The following is a 20,388-nucleotide window of genomic DNA, read 5'->3' as shown; positions in this document are numbered from 1 at the left end:
CTACACAGTTGTGCCATGTAAATATGTTGAAACCTTATTTTCCTCGTTCCAGTGAGAGAAAAAATGATGAACCAAAGTTGCAGATTGGAATGGATTGAGTACCCTTTGGGCCCTCATCTTTATGGGAGGGGGTGTGACGGCCTTGCTGATCTGTCTGCTACCCTGCTGTTCTCCATCCTGACTCTGGAGAAGTGGGCGTGGAGTTGCCTGGCCACACCTGGAGGTGTGGCCCTACCTTATAAAAGGCTGTCTGTCTTTCTGGGGCTGAGTTGCTGGCTGACCACATGGCCAGCAAACCTTTGTTGTTTAGAACAGTCTTATTTCTGTTAAGTTATGTTGTGGAAATAAATATCTCCTTGCTACTTTTGTGTGTACTCTCTCCTTTGTTGCAACCTGTGAGCCAGGGTTGTAACAGTATTGTATGTGTATGTAAAGTATTTTGGCGAACTCCAACCGTGCTTTCAAACTGGCTTTTTTTCTGGCCACTCTTCTATAAAGCTCTGTGGAGTGTACGGCTTAAAGTGGTCCTATGGACAGATATTCCAGTCTCCGCTGTGGAGCTTTCCAGCTCCTTCAGGATTATCTTTGGTCTCTTTGTTGCCTCTCTGATTAATTCCCTCCTTGCCTGGTCCCTGTGTTTTGGTGGGCGGCCCTCTCTTGGCAGGTTTGTTGTGGTGCCGTATTCTTTCCATTTTGTAATAATGGATTTAATGGTGCTCCGTGGGATGTTCAGAGTTTCAGATATTGTTTTAAACAGAACTTTGTCCCTGACCTGTTTGGAGAGCTCCTTGGTCTTCATGGTGCCGCTTGCTTGGTGGTGCTCACCTCTGACGGTAATTGGTAGCACAAGATCTTATTTAGGGGCTTCATAGCAATGGGGATGAATACATACGCACGCACCACTTTTCAGTTTTTTATTTTTTTGAATTTTTTAAAACAAGTTTTTTTTTTCATTTCGCTTCACCAATTTGGAGTATTTTGTGCAAGTCCATTACATAATATCCAAATAAAAGTCCATTAAAATTACAGGTTGTAAGGCAACAAAATAGGAAAAATGCCAGGGGGGGGGGCTGAATGCTTTTGCAAGGCACTGTATGTGGGAGTTAAAGGACAAATCCTGCTGAGCTGGAGGTCAGAGTAGTGCCATCCAGAGTAGCTATATTGTTATATATTGTTTGGGGCCAAGCACAATAACTTCAGTTTTGTCTGAGTTTAGCAACAGAAAATTGCTGCTCATCCAGGACTTTATGTCCTTAAGACAGACTTGGAGTTTCGTTAACTGATTGGATTCATCTGGCTTTATTGATAAGTATAATTGGGCATCATGGCTAATACACCTGAATCAAGAGTAGGCTTTGCAGGAGAGGTTTAATTAGCGCTACTGTGGTACATAGCCTGTTAGTAAAGACTGATTGATCATATTCAGTAAGGACGTGTTAATTAAGGGCAGGACTTTCTTAAGTAGCCCAGTAGGAATGGGGTCTAGGAGACAAGTTGATGGTTTGGATGAAGAAATTGTTGAAGCCAATTCAGGAAGATCAATTGGAGAAAAGTAGTCCAAATGTACATTAAGCCCAACAGCTGTTTCCATGATTCCTAAGTTTGAGGTTGAAACAGAGCCTGTTGAGGGCAGGAGGTGATGAATTTCTAGTCTCTAATAGTTCGAATTTTATCATCAAAGAAGCTCATGAAGTCGTTGCTACTGAGCTCTAAAGGATCACAAGGATCAGTGGAGTTCTGGCTCTTTGTCAGTCAGGCTAAAGTGTCATTCTTAGGGAGCCTGAAGCTCTATCGACCAGATAATCAACTAGGAGGGGCTAAGATTCACAGCATTGGCTTAAATACTGAAAGTCTGATGACAGTGAGAAGCAACTATTCATTTTAAAAAAATAATGCTGGCTTAGGTAGCTGCTGCTAAAGCAAAGCAGCATACATACATCAACTGCAGCAGAGCAAAGTACAGCACCTCAACTGACTGACTACGGCAAGAGTTAATTATGTTTTATGATACGTTGATCTGGTTGAAGTTGGGTTAGGTGGTTAGTTAGGTTGAGATTAGCCTGTGTTGGATGGTGATGGACAAACGGTTCGTCCAATCACCTGCCATTTATTTTTTTGAACATGCCTGCCCCTTTGCAAACAGTTTCTACAGATGACTTACCGGATGGTTCTTATAAACCATCTGGTGCATCAGGTTAAACCCTAGTGTGCAGAATATGAAACATAAAACATATGAGACATAACATAACATAAGAGGTCAATACCGTTCATTACAACAGAAATTAGTCTTCTTACTTTTTCATTCTTCATCTTCATGTACATGTATTCATCCACTGAAGACTTCAATAAATAAAACTCTTACACACATGAAACATGCTTCATCTCCAGTTTTTCTTTTTACTTTGATTTGAAAACAAGGAGACAAAAAACTGTTTCATACAGTTTACATACAAAAGAAATGTGAGTGTCACCATCAAACATTACATTTCAAAACAGATACTAGTTTAAAAAACACCTTCAAACCAGAGTTGCATCATGGATCCAAAGTTACGTCAGCAGAAAAAGTGTCAGCGGTCTTCACATCACTGTAACAGCAACAGAACTACACACACAGAGCAGCTACATCATCTGACTGGGTCCAGATTAATTTAAAAAAAACATACTGGTCCCGTTAGCCACCAGGATGGCAAACAAGATGGTCCTTCACCTGCAACAGCTGCACCCACACAGAAACAGAGAAAGCTGATTCTGACCCCTTTCGTCTTGTTTTTAGATCTTGGATTTTATTTTGGGGGATTTGTCAATAATATTGATAATAATTCCAGTCCATCAGGTGACAATATGGTTAGTTATGAAATTTTTCTTAGGTTTTTAGGCCAAAAGTCTTAAGGTAGAAAAGTGGAAAAGGTGGCCCGAAATTGTAATTATTTTACAGATATATACATATATATATATATATATATATGTACAACCAACATTTAGAATGTGTTTACTTTCAGCAAGTGGCTTTAGTAATTGAAACTGGGGTTTGAGGTCACCATATTTCCAGATCTCAGCAATTACCTGAATGATATAATAATATAAAAAAGATATTATGATGAATGAGATCCAATGCAAAATAAAAGTAGGACGTAAATGGCTATATAAACTCAATTTCCCTTTGAGAAACCACTGTCTGCAAACACTGTTTAATAGTCATTTATTTACCAATTGAACTGCTGCCTATTCATTTGAACAGACAGAAGCTGAAGAATCTGACTTTTCTGTTCCTATGTAAATGCAGGTTGTGACTCAGCAGGTAAAAGAAAATGCATCCCTGCTTAATGTTGCTGTAAAGATAAAAGTGGCCTCCTGTTGAGCTTATATTTCTCTTTCTTAATTACTTTTGTTTCTGAGCAGCTTCACTGTTCTGTTGATTGAATCTCTTTGTGAGCCACAGCTGTGTTACAGGTCTTAACCTGCTGTTGTAAACACTAGCTGTGGTGACAATAAATAACTGCTGCATGCTTTGGCTGAAAACGCTTTGTTTCTCTTCAGACCTTGGAGTCACTCTGTATGACTCTAGATATACCCTGAGCTATCTTTACCTTTCTCATCACATATGAAGAGTTCTGCTCCAAGATGAAATAGCCACTAGTGATATGATTTATAGCATAACATTTTGGCAAACATAATCATTTTTGGTCATTTCAGTTATCAAATCCACAACAAGATGCAAACATTTAGAGGAAATATTGGAATACACGTTTGTTGTTTGGCCAAAATAACCCCTGTACTTTACATTCTTTTCATTTCTATCCATATCCATATCTTGTTGCATTTAATTTCTAAGACTTCACCTAATATGGTAGCCATTGTATGAACCATGGATGCATTAACAGGGCTGTAAGACAGTGTAGCATAACCCAAGCTCCCAATGTGCCCAGTGGCTGGACACTGCAACAAATGTAAACCCTGTGCACCAGAACCATTTTCCCTGTAGAGTACAGTTATAAAAAATCTGCTCAATTGTTAGCGCGACAGCTCAAACTGCAACCCAAGGAAATTAATACTATTTGTGTTATGAATTTTTACACAGATTTAGTAAATTATAAGACTTTATAAGAGCCCAAAAACCTGTTTTTATTTGTTTGAAGTTATCTCATCCATGGGACACAGGGACTGGTTGAGGGAAGTTAAGCTAAAAGGCAAAGGGGCTACGTTGCTGAGGTTGTGCTGTTTTAAGTATAAATTAGGCAATTAAATACGATACTGGTATTCTGGCTTTAATTGATACAATCATGAGATGCTCACTGGTTTGTTATTAGGGGCATTTTATTTATAACAACATAATGTGACAAAATAATGTTTTTAGGGGAGGATCGATGTTTTGTTTGATGCTTTTATCAAGCATGAGGATGTGTGTTCACGCTTTGACAGACTTTGTAATGAGCCTGCAAGACAGTGAAGAGGAGTGCCAGCAAACACACATGGATGCAAATCATTTCATTGTTATCAGCCCATTAAATGGCTGTTACCAGTTGTCATGGGGAGTATAGATTTGAGGTAGTCGACCCCTACTCTACCTCCTAGTTGGCTCAGTAGGCAGTTATCATCTGTTGGTTAGCTGGAATGACTGATGGTCTCCTGGGTGATGGTTTCCTGTCCTGTGGAACAAACGTGAAGTGACTTACTTGACTACTTTTCTTTTAAGGAATTTTTCGTTAACAATTCCCTCATTTTTCACTAATTTTAGAGACTTTTTATAGGGTCCCCCCATTAGACTTTTTTTTTAATTTTATGAGACATTTTATACGGGAAAATAAAAGAAGAGTACTTCAATTTGTCATGTATTGTTGTACTTTAATATATTTTGATGAGAAGTATTTTTTTATCGGGTAAAATATACCCAGTGTTAGTGATGGTGTTACTAACTGTTAGGTTAGTGTTCTAGGGTTAACTTAACCACGTACTTTTGGTGCCTAAGCCTAACCAAACCGCAACTGTTTCACAATGTTAGACATGTATTTATTATTGTTACCATGATGACAACGGTCTTCTACGCCTGGTGCCCTCCAGTGGTCACATATGGTTTTGGGAGCCCAATGGTAGGTGCAGTTCGCCCTCTCTGAAGTATTCTAATGGTAGTGATAACAACTGATGATGGGCTATTTGATGTGCTGATACATTCAATCAAGTGTGCGAACAAAGCACAATTTAAAATTTAGAAAATTTGACTTTGCAAATGTTTATCTTTCAGCTCAGGTCCTAGTCTACAGCTTTGGTCTGAACGCATCTTTCTAATTCATCCATGGTAGAAGCCTACCTTCATGGCATTAATTCAGCTTCAATGTTTTAACGTGTCATGACTGAAGAAAAAACTTGTGGAGAACAATTGCCAACTTGTGCACTTGTAGTCTGGCAAGAACACCAATGAAAAGTGACTTCTACACTATACTCTTAACTTCCTGTGAATATAATCTCATTTTACAGTTTTCATACTGCATCATATCAGTGACAATACTAATCCTCTCTTTGTAAATAAAACTTTTTAACCTCAACAATCATATACATTTATTCACATATCTGCACAAAATACAAATATAGATTTATTTAAGTTGTTGCACTATAACATCATTATGCTATGATCATCTGCTTTCAGACATTATATCTATTCTGCTTTTATTTTCAACAGAAAATAAAGAAGCAAAAGGAGCCTTTCCTTCCCTTTTTGGCAGCTTCATTTGACCTCTGCAAGAGTCTGGAGTCCTGGTGTGTCAGACCCATCCTGGATCTCCCTCCCCGACATGAATGTCTGATAAGGTGGCAGGAAATCCAGTCCAGTCCCTGTTGATCCACCAAAGGTGTGATGGGAGGTAAAGGCCATCTGACTGATGCCAGGGAGCTGGAGAACTGAGGGGGTAGCAGATGTCACTGCAGTTGAGCATCAGTGAAAAATGAAATACAAATGTTGTCTACCCTCCAGCCTTAAGAGTTTGTTACAAAATTGGTAAATGATGTAATGACCATATACCCAAGAGTGTCTCCCATCATTTACATGGACTATTCCTCTGTTTCATCTGTCTCATCTGACTTTCAGACTGGAGGAAATTGATAGACTCAGTATCTTCAAAAAAGCTTAAGTGAAAATAACTTGATATGTATTCCAAGACTAGTTTCATTTGCTGGCAGTGTACAGAAGGCTCTGAAACTCTTGAAAGACTTCTAGGGATTTTAATCCATTAAACACTGATCAAGATTATTTTGGTGTAAATGGCCATCAAAAGCCTTTTTTCTTGAACTCATGACCTCAGTACAGTAGAAACCACTTATAGTCATCACGGTTACAGTGATCATCGCTTATAAAGCTCCAAAAGCTTGGACAGAATCATCCCTATACAAATACGTGTTGAATAGTTGTCCTATAGAATGTGTTCCTTTTTGGTCTTTTCATACATGACAACATATGGAATGTCCTTTAAAACTATTGAAATTCAGTTTATTTTGTTTTACTTTGTTCCCATGACACTGCCTAGCATTAGCATGTCCTCCTCCAGCTGGCTACCTGAGGCTGGTGCTGTGCGCACAATGAAATCATGATGGGGAAAAAGGAGGTCATTTTCTGTCAATGTGTTGCAGCAGCGAAACTTGGTGTTCATCAGGCAACCTCGTGTTTTTGACTCAAACAACAAGAAACAGTCTTGGCTGCAAGTGATGAAGACTGAAAAAGAATTCTTGAGGAGTACCTGTGGTTAAAGCCGTCCTAGTCACGTGGATTGAGAATGGATTGATAATGGATTGATAATGCCCCATAGCGGGCCTTAGCAAGTCATTAAAATGTATCAAACAGTGAGGCTGTAAATCTTCATCTGTCATTACTTTATATTCATGTAAATATACAAATGTCATTTAGAGGGTCATCTGCACAAGAAATTACAAGAAAACTATTTGGTTATAATCATCTGAGAATAATCATAATGATCATCTTTTAGTTAAATGGACAGAAGGACAGACGTAATCACTACAAGCAGTTTCCACTGTATTTCTAAAATCCTGACCGGGAGGCACTTTGTTTTTGGCACTTGAAACCTAGAACCCAAGTATGATGTGACCACTGAAGTCAAAGGCTTTAGCTAATCCGTGAGTTGCACAGGATCTTGAAACAGGGTTTTGCTTCACTGTCAGACACGCTCACACACAGCTCTCATCCTTGCCTCCATGACTTTTGTCCAGCCGACACTTCTCCGTTTCCTGTCCAGGCAAAGAGAATTCCCTCACTGCGCCACTAGAATGCACCTCTCCATTTCGTACCTTCCCAACGTCGCCCAGGGGCAGCTGAGTGGAGCTGTAAGCCAGGGGAGGGATGGTGTTCACCAGTATGAGCTGAAGAGGCTTCTTCTCTGGCTGGTATTGGCAACGAACGTAACGCAGGAATGCTGCTCTGTATGTTTTATTAAACAGTGTGTAGACCAAAGGGTTAACTGCAGAGGACAAGTATCCAACCCAGACGAAAACATTAAGCAGGCCTCCCATAAGTCCTGCGTCGCACATTGCTGGGTCACATACGACCACCAGCACATTGGTGATGAAAAATGGGCACCACATGACCACAAAGAGAAAAAAAACCACCCCGAGGACCTTAGATGCTTTCTGCTCATTGCTTATTGACTGCATGGTGCGGCGTCCAAACAGCGAACCGGAGACACTTCCGCGAGCGCCTCCCAGGCCGCCACTACTTCCTCTGCTGCCAGACTCGCGGCTTATCGAGCGCCTGAAGAGTTTCTCAGAGGACAGTGAGTTTTGCGGTAAGAAGCTCAAAGTGAACGTTGCACTCCATTTGGGCCGTGGGACCAGCTGGTCTAAGCAGAGGGTGGCTTCGTTCTGCAGGGCGTTGATGGTCAGGAAGTAGGTGACAACCATGATGGTGAGGGGCACGAAGAAGGCCACGAAGGAGCCAACCAGCACAAAGTTGTTATCTGTCAGCAGGCAGCTGCCATCTTTGAAAACCTTGGAGTGGTCTCTGAGTCCCAGCACAGGGATGGGCATGGATATCCCTGCAGACAGGAGGGAAACAGCAGAGAGATGAGATGAAAATTACAAACCCAAAGCAATCTCTCTGATATTAGATACATATTTGGGCTTGTTTGTGTGAGAGGAGATTGGAACCAGCTGGTGGGAGGAAAGATGGTAGAATTTCTGCAGCAATGAAAGACCTTTGATTTAACACAGCATCATCACTGCAAAATTCCAAAAGTACAAATACAAAAGTATTATCAACTAAATGCTGTATTTTGTATGGTTAAATGGGATGTGGCATTAAGTATGGCTAAATTAACCTGCTCTGGGCCAAAGATGAACTTTGCGCCCCTATTGACAACTTGTTTACGGTACATAACATTAAATACCTAAAATGTGGAGGTTAACATTAAAAAACAAGTTGCTTTATTACTACATTATTCTTGTTAAATCATGTCAATATTCACACTACACATCAGTGTATAAGTGTCTCAGTATAAATCCTGTTCATTTTCAAGATGCAGACAAAAATCAGTAATCACACATCAAATCAATAATGCATCAAAATAATGGAATACATCTGTCAACTGCAACACAACACTGCAATTATTGTTATAATGATGAGAAGTTGAAACAAGAAGATTTCAAGACGGTATGACAGAAATTGCATTATGTGTATACACATACACTTTGAAATTAAAATTGTCACCTGATGAAAAGTCACAGGATCACCAAAGTTATTACAGTTCATTCTGAGGGCAGCATGAATGTCAGAATAAATCTCTGCATGGCTTGTGACGAAATGGGGTTCAGAGGGCAAAATGAATGCCTGAACATAATAATCATAATGCATGATTTTTTCCTAGCATTGATGTCTATTGTGTTTATATATTGCTGTTAAATTTGTACATATGTTACTGCAATCATCTCTTGAGGCCAGTAGGATCTATGTAGAGGGTAGAAGTTAATTTGATTATTTTTACTTAAAATACGTATACATCGATGAAGTTTTTGTCCACTGTCATTTTGTGAGGCCTTGTTGTATTTACAGTGGCAGGTAATATTTATGTACTGATGCTGATCCCTCACTTACCATGCTAACGTATCTCTACAGGTTAATCTACAAATGTAACTGGAATTGTTTTGGAATGTATGTTTCTGAGAATGCAATTTAGTCCTGGGGGGGTTTTGGGATACATTTCTGATAGTTTTTATAGAGATTGTGCTTTTCCAGCAAGTGTTGCTCTGTTGGAAACACAATTTCACAGCAAACCATCCAATATTTGTGGAGATGTTTTAGTGTGGACCAAGGGGAGGGTCGACAGACTGGATAAAGGTACGTTTGGAATAACCACCTTCACATTAAGGCTGAGTTGTTATTAGTCTTGGACCTACGGTATTACAGTTTTGTTACCATCTTTTCACTCTTTAGTGAAAGCAAAGCTTTTATCGACATAAAATCTACCAGTTCTTGGTCTGTATTGTTTTCAGTGGTTTCCGGCAGACAGCACAAGTAGAGCCTGTCAAATACTTCACCAGACAAGTCCTGTGTGACACCCCACATTCACTTTTAAATGTGTCAAAAGTTCCATTAAGTGCAGGGCTAAAAGTCTATTTTTCCTTTTGTCCATCTGTCATGGTGTGGAAGGGAAGCGCATCTGACCCTTCTCCTGTCCTTGGCAACAACCTGTGTAAGTTGAGTCAAATGTTTTACTGCATTTCTCCCTCTCTGTGATCACTACAACAGCTCAACTTGTATTATTGTCATCTGTGTACCAATTTCTAGCCTACATTTCTATATTCATATTGTTTGGTCAATGATGAATGCCAGGAAATGTTTTGAGTCTCGATCTCCCTGGAGGTGATAAAATGTGCTGCCTTATTTAAGTTCCTCTGCCTAAATTCCTATTTTCGCTGTTGCAGTTTTTATAAACTACAGTACAGTAAAGCCACTGCAGTACCATGTTATGATAAATTTAATAAGAAATTGTCAAAGTTTTAGATTAAGATAGTTGATGAAGAAACTGGGTCGGAGGAGATAAAATGAGCAATCTTTCTCACAGTGTTCTCATTAGCTGCTCATAACAAATAGGAGAGAAGTGAGAGACAGAGATAGAGCAGGGGAGAGGAGGAGGAGGGAGAAGGGCAAGACGTTAGGAGATTGACAGACTGAGCGAGGGTGGACAGAAATTGTAGCTGCACATCGGGAGCAGAAGGGTCAAAGACAGATCATTCTCATTAAGGTTTGACAGAAAACCAGCTGGAGCGATTCAGTCTCATGGGTTATAGATTTCCAGCCTCAGAAATAAATATTTATTTTCTGTCCCAGTCCACCTTTTATTATGTTTCAGACTCCCATTAAGGAAATCTTAAGTGCTGAAATGATTAGTCAAATAATTATTTAGTTTATAACTATTCTACACTGCTCAAACAATTAAGGGAACACTCAATCATCACATTATAACAACATTTAAATTAAACTCCAATCTGTCCAGTTAGGGAGGGGGTTTGGACTGTTGGTCAAGATAAAACACATTTTTGACTGGTATTTTTACTTTTTTCTGACATTTTATAAACACGTAACTCAGCAGAGGTCAGCCTGTGCTGTGCATTTTTATGCACCCAGATATAAAACAGCTGATTATAAACAACAAATGTCTTCTTATGCACACAAATTCTGCTGTTGGCTGCAAAAATCCACACAACAGTCAACATTCATGTCATTCAGTCACCTACGGAGGTGAAGACCAGGCTAATATGTTTTGAATGGAAATCTGACAGCAATTTTCCAAGGAAGGGGAAATCAGGAATGTGTGAATAATGTTATTTTACTCTTACTCTTGCAGCTTTCTTAACAAAGGCTGTTAATGGTATATGTTCAAGGATGGATCAGTAGTCTGTGATCTGACTTCAGACTTGGAAGCTTGTATGTTTTGTCATGTTATGTTGTTTTGCTGTGTATTTGGCAGGCTAGCTCTTTAGAATCAGAATCAGAATCAGAATCAGAATTCCTTTAATAATCCCCAGGGGGAAATTGCTTTTCGTTCCACACAGCTCCAAAAGAATATGAATAAACTTCAAACACAAAAGTAAATCAGGTGAGTCCAGAGTCCAGGGTCCTCTCCTCTCTGGTGGAACAGTTCACGTACTGGGTGAAGTTGGGCAGTGCCTTTGCCATGGTGACATGGTTGAAGACCACTACTGAAAACACCCGAGATAGCAGTGAGTGCACTCTGGTGTAGAGTCTGTACCCGGGCTATGGCTATGGCATGGTGGATGACGTCACACGCCGAAGTTGGGTTGGCAGAGGGAGAAATGTAAACAGTCACCATAACAACATGTGAAAACTCCCGTGACAGGCAACGTGGATGAAGACCAACAGCAAACAGTTCAATGTCCGGGCTGCAGATGCGCTCCTTGATAGTAATATGAGCAGGACTGCACCACCTGTTGTTCACCAGAACGGCAAGCCCCCCTCCTTTCCCTTTACCGCTCCTGGTGCAATCCCTGTCAGCCCGAACAACTACCAATGGAAACATTGTCGTCGGGAATGTCCTGATGCAGCCATGTCTCCAAAAAGCACACCAGACTACACTCCTGGTACTCCATCTGACGCCTGGCTAACGCTGTTAGCTCCTCCATCTTGTTTACCAGCGATCTCACGTTGCCCATAGTAACGATGGGGAGACAGGGTTTATATTTCTTTTCCTCCATACGCCTCCGTTGTCTCCTTCTGGTGTCTCTCCAACATGGCTTTGGCATGTTGTGGGAAAAATAATGTGTTTTTCAAACATAACAGCATGTAAACATATTGAAATACAATCACGAACCTGAAAATGAGGATGTCTCCTAAGGTGAGACATCTAAGGTGATCAAACTAAGGTGATCTCTGCAAAGAGAGAACCAACACGGTGATAAGAGGCCGTCCGACCCTGACGCTCAGGGACAAGCACTGTTTTGACATCTGCTGCGCAGTTGGTGATAAACAGTTGAAATGTCGAGGTGCCATCAGGCTCCTCTTTACAAAATGAAATGTCTGTCTGCTGTGAATCTAAAAGCATGTGATTTGTTTTTATTCATATTATTCATCATTATAATCTTTAAATGTTGGGATGAGATGAGAGTCAAATACAAAGAGATTAGCCAGCAGCCACTACAGTAAAGATTTTACCCAATAGATATCAAGCCGCAGCAGCCCCATCTCTTTTGTTTGTGCCGGGGAGAAGCCTCAACCCCGACCGAAGGCCCAGGGAGGTCTTCTCGTAACGGCAAGAGACTGGCAGTTCTTGGTCGATCTAGGAAGGCAGTTGAAGTTCTCGGACATGATTACATCTACCACGCTCAGGCCAGACATGGTCCTGATGTCCAAGGCAACCAAGCAAGTGGTGCTGCTGGAGTTAACAGTCCCCTGAGGAAGAGAGCCAAATATGCATCCCTGGTAGCAGACTGCCGAAGGCAGGGGTGGAAGGCCTGCTGTGAGCCGGTCGAAGTAGGCTGCAGGGGCTTCGCAGGGCGATCTCTACACCGGGTCCTGGGACTCTTAGGGATCCGTGGGCAGCAGAGACGACGAGCCACCAAAAACATCTTGGAAGCCGCTGAAAAGGCTTCCCGGTGGCTCCGGGTAAAAAGGGGTGATGAGTGGCGCATTTAGCTACCTGGACACAGGTCGGGGCCTGATCACCCCCCGGCTGGGTCGCCTGGAAGAGGGTGTCTGATGATAAGACCTGAAACACCCTATGACGCCAGGTCCATCACTGACGAGGTGTCCAGGTTGCACCGTGAGGTGTATCAGATGACCATAAAGCTTCCTCAGCTGATTACAAGTTTACTGAAATGTAATGTTTAAATATGCAAATGAGGCAATATCAAATTTAATATGAAACAATTCGCATACAGCAATCTGAACACTGGATAAAGCAAGGTTCACAACATTTTTTTTTATCACTCCTTAAGTTAGAAAATACTGCCACCAGCCATAAAGGAGAGCTCACAGAAGCTCAGAGTATGAGAAAAAACTCACTTTGAGAAAACATCCTTAAAAGATATCAATCAATCAATCTTTATTTATACAGCGCCAATTCACACAGTGTTATCTCAAGACGCTTTACATAAAGATATGTATTCTAAAATTCCATACAGACATAAGTAGACAAATTGTAATAAAATAAACACTTGTTTCAGCTTTCCACTAGTGAAAGTAGGCATATTATGGAACATGTTATGGAATAGCCCAAAATCTCAAAATTAACCAGGCCATGAAAAAACTATTTGCCTGCCATGTCTTGCCTTAAACTGCTGTGCTCTTCATATTCAGCTCATCAAATGTTATTTGTTGAGGTAACATTTTTGATTTGAGCACCCTGATCCACTGTATCCATCAGATAACCATCCCCCTGCACTTATACAGAATTCTGAAATAAAAAGCTAGTTTCTGGTCTTCTTCTCTCCCTCCCTGATGGCAACTCTGCTCTAAATACATGAAATCAGAGACGCAAGACAGAAAAAAAGAAAGCTTGACAGAAGAGGGAGAGAAGATGAAAGGGGCTCAAGTCGGAGAAAACAGTGGAGGGAGACACTTTAGACACAAAAGAGATGAGCAGAGAAGAGAGACTTTCAAGGGTTTGATTTCAAAATGCCGCAGAGGAACCTAAGAGAAAGACTGCAGCCTGAAAACTGATCGCACCAAGTTTCAGATGATCAATATATACTCAAAAGTCAGAAAGTGCAAAATGACTCACAGCTTTAACTGGAACTCTCAGAGTGCTTTTTATTACACTGCAATCATTTTGTAAAAGGCATTGTCTGTATCAGGTGTTCAACTGTGAGCTGTGCAGGTACAAAGAAAAATAAGGGGAACAGGGGAAGTATTTCTCCCTCCTTTCTTTGATGCACACAAACATCAGTTTTTGTAGACCAAAGCTGGTCCATAAAAAATAGATTTCTCAATAGAAATTTAGTTCTGGGTTTTCGAATATTCAAATGAGGGGTTTTCAAATTGGGAGATGTTCCTCCTCAGAGGTGTTCTTTGGCAGAGACATGAGGCAAAGGAACCATGTGAGGTGAAAAAGTGGGTGTATGCAGGAATTCAAAAACTGATCAGTAAGATACTGTTGATTCATAATGATACATAAATTACTAGATTCATTCCTTTATGGGAATATAAGATAAGATAACCTTATTGTCTGTCACAAGTAACAGAAATGCGTTTTTGACAAGCTCCACAATAAATAGATAAAAACACACAAGACACAATACAGACAATATATACGACAGCGCAGTGTATCTGGGTGGGACTTTAGACATCTACATCGAAAGAGAACATGCATCAATCCACTTAAAAATCTGAAAAACAGATCTGGAGTGTTATTTACCTATAAATAAGACACAATATAGCTTCCGATATAGCCCTTTGCTAACTGAGTGAGGACAAAATAATTTAATTGTGTCACCCTTCTAGACTTTCCAAACTAGACTTTTGGACAGAACTGATGAAATTCCTAAAAATGTATGAAATCCAAATTTTCACTTTTAGCAGTTTGATTGATAAGGATTCTTATTCTAAAATTAACTTGAGACCCAGAACCAAACCTTGAGCCCGGTTGAAAGAATTTTCTTTGTCTTTCTTCTTGATGAGGAAGAGATCAGTTTCTGTGTCATAGAATGGTACCCAGGTTCACCATCATCTCATTAAATAGCTGTAATTAGTTATTATCACTACCATTAGAATGCTTCATACAGGGCCTAGCAACTACCAGAGGGCCAGAGGGTGCATATCATCTATCTTATTGACACTTGACACTGTCGTAGAGTACCAGCAATAGACATACCAGTCTTTTGTCATCATGGCAACGAAGTGCATTAGTTTTGTAAATTGAGTTGTTTTATGTATGTGAAATATGAATGTTAACTCTCATAGGTATGTTAAATTAAGTCAATGTTGACTTGTGGTTTGACGTGAGCTGTCTTTTGGCTCCAATCATAATTACTACGGCCACTAGATATCAGCTCTTAACAATGCATGTAAATCTCAGTCGTTCCAGCTTACCAATAGATAATAACTGCCTAACTGATAGCTGAGCCAATTAGGAGGTAGAGTACGGTCTGACTACCTCAAATCTGTGCTCCCTATGACAACTGGTAACAGCCATTTAATGGGCTGAAAATGGAAGGAAAAAAAAGAGCATTAAGACCCACATTTAAAAACTTTGGAGAGATGACCAACACACACACACACACACACACACACACACACACACCATGGCTTTTTTCTTCCTTTGACAGCACTTCATGCCAGCCTTCAGCTCTGTGTTGTCTCTGCCAGGCTGAGTGATTATTGGACTGTGAGGGGTTTGTTCAGATCACAACAGCAGCTCTGGATGAATTACAGACTTAATTCCTGCGGTAAAAATGTGTTCATTCTCAGCACCGAAACACATTTTGAACACTCTGAAGAACCATTGTTTTGGTGGCTGAACATCATGCTTTACTGTAAAGTCCTTTTTTGCAGACTTTTCCTCCTATAAAGGGATGTAAACGTACTAACTGTGTTGTATGATATGAATGTTGATACTAGATGATTCTGTTAGATAACAGTTTTTTTGACCAATTGCTTGACCAAGTGCTTGCTTTTGCCAAAACCTGTACATGTCAACTATGGACTGCATGTATCAAGTGCTGCAAAGATTGTACTGATGGCAAATAGTTAGTTACATGAGAAGATTAATACCACTCTCATGTCTACAAGGTAAATGTGCAGCAACAACCAGCAGCTGCTTAGCTTAGCTTAGCACAAAGACTGGAAATTGGGGGAAACAGCTAGCCTGGCTTTGTCCAATGGTAACTAACTTACCAGCACCTCTAACTGGCTTCATCTTTCACTGTGCGTTGTGTTTTATATGATGGATATGATGGAAATACTCGGGTAAAGTACTTAAGAATATGAGAGAGAGATTTTGTGTTGTCCAATCATATTTAAATAACCATTAACATAAATAAAACGTGCCTTCAATCACCCAAATTAGTTCAAATATTAACCATCTGTGTGTGTATCAGAACAGGAAACAGACTGAGCTTGTGTATGGGTGTCAAAGCAGCATTATTCATGTGTGTGTGTGTGTGTGTGTGTGTGTGTGTGTGCAGGCAAACAGACGGCTCAGTGTTTCCCCAGTGGGAGTGTTACTGTGGCTCATCCAGAAACTGGAAAGAGACCAACTCACACACACACACACACACACACACACACACACACGCACGCGTTTGAGCTGCTGCTTCTATACTTCTAGCTACACACATGCTTCAGTTTGCACTCATCTGAAACACATCTGAGCTGCTACATGTGGAGTTAAGCTCTATTTATTGATGACAAAACCAGAAGCAGAGCGCATTACTCTGTTCCATGTGATCCAGGATCACCACTATCACACCACCGCACCACATATCACAACCCTTGATAAACACACAGTCATTCAAGCTTTTATAAATACAAACACGCTGGGTGTCGATCCAAGGTCGCCTGTGACACCTGTAATTTGGTTCACTTGGTTCAAACCAACCAGCAACTGGACCACATATGCAGGGGCGTAGCACCAAATCCTGGGCCCTGTACACTCTCAATGTCAGTGGGCCCCATCCCAGTGGAGCCTGTTACTATGACAACTAAAGATACAGAGAAAAAATAATATAAAAATAAAAAAATCAGATATTGATTTATAATGTGTCAAGTGTTGTGATGGTTTCTCTCTCTCTCTCTCTCTGTCTCTCTGTCTCTCTCTCTCGCTACTCTCTCTCTCTCTCTCTCTGTCTCTCCCTCGCGAACCAACATACCAACGTAAAGGGGGGTCGGAGGGGGGAGCTCGCCCTTGAATACTTGAACAACGATCTCACCTTGTCTTTGCTCATCTCTAATCTCAGCCTGAGCCTCATCTTCAGAAGAGCCTCCAGGACTGACCACTGCTGCTCCTGCTGCTCCAGCGCCACTGTTTGTTTCTGCAACTGGTTAATGTTGACAGCTAACGTTAGCTGGCCCATAATTGTCTTTATACGTACAGCCGCAAGCAGCCTGGTTGGTAACTAGGTAAGCTAAAGACTTCACGTGAGCATACAAACATCGTTAACTTTAATTGGACTTTGCATAACAAGCAAACTCGGTTCACCTTTGGGAAAGAAAGCAGTCAACAGCTGCCACTGCCTCCCCTCATTCTGCCTTCTTTCTTTTTCTTCCCTCTTCTGATACCCCGACTTGATGTCTAGCCCCCAGGTCATTCAGTCTGGGCTCACTGACGTTACACTTGTCGCCGGTCGCTGTCGGGCGGACTAAACCATTTTGCGCCTCCAAGAGGGGGCTCCCAGAATGTCCAATATGTTGGGAGGACTTTGACATAAAGTTCATTCTCTCAGTTGATGTTATCAATATATTTGAAATAAATTATGACTCCAATTAATTGGAGGGTCCAATTCATTCGAAATGAAAACATCACAAAAAAAATATATATATATATCAGCATTTTCATGGGCCCCTCTCCCTACTCTGGCCCTGGGTAGTCAGGTCCACTTTTCCCCCCACTACCACGCCCGTGCACATATGTCACGAGTAGTGAAGTATTCAGATCCTTTACTAATGTAAAAGCATTAAGACCGCACCGTAAAAAATTCCGCACTGAAATTGCAAAAGTATGTAAATATAATCAGGAAAATGTATTTAAAGTAAAATTGCAGAAAAATGTCCCCTGTGACTATTACTGTGTTATCATTAGATCTTATTCTTCATCACTCTTATAAAAAGCAGGATTTTACTATTGGAGTTGGTTGAGATGGAGTTCATTTTAAACTACACTACTCACAAAAAGTTAGGGATGTTCGGCTTTCAGGTGAAATAGATGGAAGATGTAAAAAGTGAATTCTACAGTGATATTATATCATGAAAGTAGGACATTTAAGTAGAAGCATGCACTGGTAATTTTATTCATCTTAAACAATTTATTTGAAGAAAATCTACCAACAGTGGTAGGTATACCACAACAAAACATGTTCAGTGTCTCAATAAATTGGGATGTGGCCAAAGGACGTCCACTCCTCTCCTTTCTGTGACTCTTCCAGTCTCTGTATCATTTTGGAGTTAATTTTAAACTATTTTGTATTGAATGGAAGTAATTATTTTCACTATGGATTTCACGATGGATTAACTACAACTAGAACCTTTTTCCAAACAAATAATACATTTAGCGTCACATCATCAAGTTTGCTCCTAAAGGCTTCACAATGGGAAGACCAAAATTTAAAGGAATATAGGATATAAAATATTTATTGAAACACAAAACAGTAAAACACATATTTTTGCAGTGTGACATGAATTCATAAAACATAGATTCGTCTGGCTGCTAGCCAATGGAAGACAATGTTTTCATTTGTTTGGGAGTAAAGTTTTTATACTATGCAAATAATATAGATGTTGAACACTGAAAGGGTGAATAAATGTAGGGATTTAAGAGAATGAAGACAGGTCAGTTTCTAGTCAGGGTGTAATTTTCTGCTGGTTTGTATCTTTTGATCGATTGTTCAAATGAACTCAAGTTAAATATTCTGCAGGAAATAAAGATAGAAAATATGAGTTCGTTGCTGAGTGACACAGATGTCTGCCTTCAGACTTCGCTGAGCAGAAATGTGAAAGCTCACAGGAAATGGTTTGTAATGGATGTGGTTAGTGTCAAAAGACGTTTCCACTCCAGTAAATCAACATTTGTCGTGTTTGAGTTCAACAAGCAACGCTGGGAGTTCATCACAGTGTTTATACTCTCAAGCCCCCGCCTGAGCACCACTGTGTTGGAGTTCTCTCCAGTGAACAAGAGGGCTGCCTCCATGCAACTATGGGTTGCTGGGGAGAAGGCTCTGACTGTTGTGTGTGCTTATGTATCAAGCAGCAGTTCAGACTATCCATCCTTCTTGGAGTCTCTGGATGGTATCCTGGAAGGGGCTCTGTCTGGGGACTCCATAGTTCTACTGGGAAACTTCAACACTCACGTGGGAAATGATGGAGAAATCTGGAGGGGGGTGATTGGGAGGAACGGCCTGCTTGATCTGAAGCAGAGTGGTTGTTATTGGACTTCTGGGCTGGGCATGAATTGGCCATAACCAACACCATGTTCGAGCATAGGGTAAGAGTACATCATACCAGACCACCTTAGACCTTGAGTGTGCTGCTTTTTTAGCCTGTTGGTGAGTTAAGCTGGAAGAAGGTTGTGGTTCTTTGTTCTTGCTGTCCTGGTTGCAGACTGGAGGAATCTGGTCACACCTTTGTTCCTTGATAGTTAGCAGCTCTGTGCTAACTTGCTAGTGTGCTCCTGTTGCTCTGAAGATCAGCTGGCAGACTTTGGATCATACCTGCTGGCGCTGATAAGCTTGGTTCAGGCAGGGCTTTGTGTCGCTGCCATGAAAGAGCTTTGCTCAGTTGGCCCTCAGAGGTCCAGAGCCGGGGTCAGAGAGAGTTGATCTCTCCTCTGTCCAGGAGAGAGATCAGAGCAGAGTGGGGTAGATCTGGTTTTGTGTCCTGAGGTTGTAGGGTCATGTGTCACACATTGGCCAATGGTGGCTGTAAATCTGGGCCCAGGAGTAATTTAGCACCTATGTGTGAAAACTTAAGGAGTCTGGGAAACTGAGTTCAGAGAGGTAGCCCTTTGTTCAAAAGACAGAAACATGTAGTCCTCACCTAACCCTAACTCTAACCCTTTCTGGTGACATTACAATGTAGAAAATAATGAAGATAAAGAAGAACCATTGAATGAGAAGGGGTTAAAATTCTGCTTGAATTTAAATTATTTGTCATATTAAGCAAAACAGATCCAATTCTATAACAGCCGCCTTTTTTCTGCATGGTTTTCTCCAGTTGCTGCTGTCATCTCAAACTATGTAAAAAAATGATAAAATGCAGCAGGGAGGTGAAGTGTGTGTGTGTGTGTGTGTGTGTGTTGCAGCGTGTTCAGTGTAGAGAAATGCATGAACATTTTGCTCTGGATTATGTAATTTTGGAGATGTTCTCTCTCTCTCTCTCTCTCTGTCTCTCACACACACACACACATTGTCAACATGCATTCATGCGTGCCAGTGTGTGAATATACACCCCCTCTCATCCTCTGTGCAACACTGCGTAAATCCTGATGTTGCGTCCAATCAGATAAGAGTGTGACCACAACTCACCACAGGAATATTAGCAGACTTATCGTATTGCCAGCCACCACACTCCTACAAGGAAACATCAGCATTCTCTGAGGGGAAAACCAAGGCAGTGTGTGTGAATAAAAATTTTAAATGAACCCTGAAAAGTAAACCCTGAAATAATCTCATTGGGTCTGTGGGCAGCACAGCGTAGCGTTCCATTGAGGCCTGCTGTGACGCCGCCCG

The 20,388-nt window shown here is 40.9% G+C and overlaps 1 protein-coding gene across 1 annotated transcript in view; it reads right to left on the bottom strand.

Moving 5' to 3' along the window:
- Nucleotides 1-7,170: 7,170 nt before the first annotated feature.
- Nucleotides 7,171-20,388, bottom strand: part of htr2aa (5-hydroxytryptamine (serotonin) receptor 2A, genome duplicate a) — a 61,645-nt gene continuing 48,427 nt past the window's right edge. Inside the window, exon 3 of the mRNA XM_070838492.1 lies at nucleotides 7,171-8,033. Within this exon, the coding sequence (XP_070694593.1) occupies nucleotides 7,171-8,033 (863 nt within the window). The remainder of the gene's footprint in view (nucleotides 8,034-20,388) is intronic.

This window comes from Pempheris klunzingeri, chromosome 10 (assembly GCF_042242105.1).
Source record: "Pempheris klunzingeri isolate RE-2024b chromosome 10, fPemKlu1.hap1, whole genome shotgun sequence".
NCBI classification, from domain to species: Eukaryota; Metazoa; Chordata; class Actinopteri; order Acropomatiformes; family Pempheridae; genus Pempheris; species Pempheris klunzingeri.
Note: the sequence above shows the minus strand (reverse complement) of the source record. Positions and strands in the feature narration are given on the sequence as shown.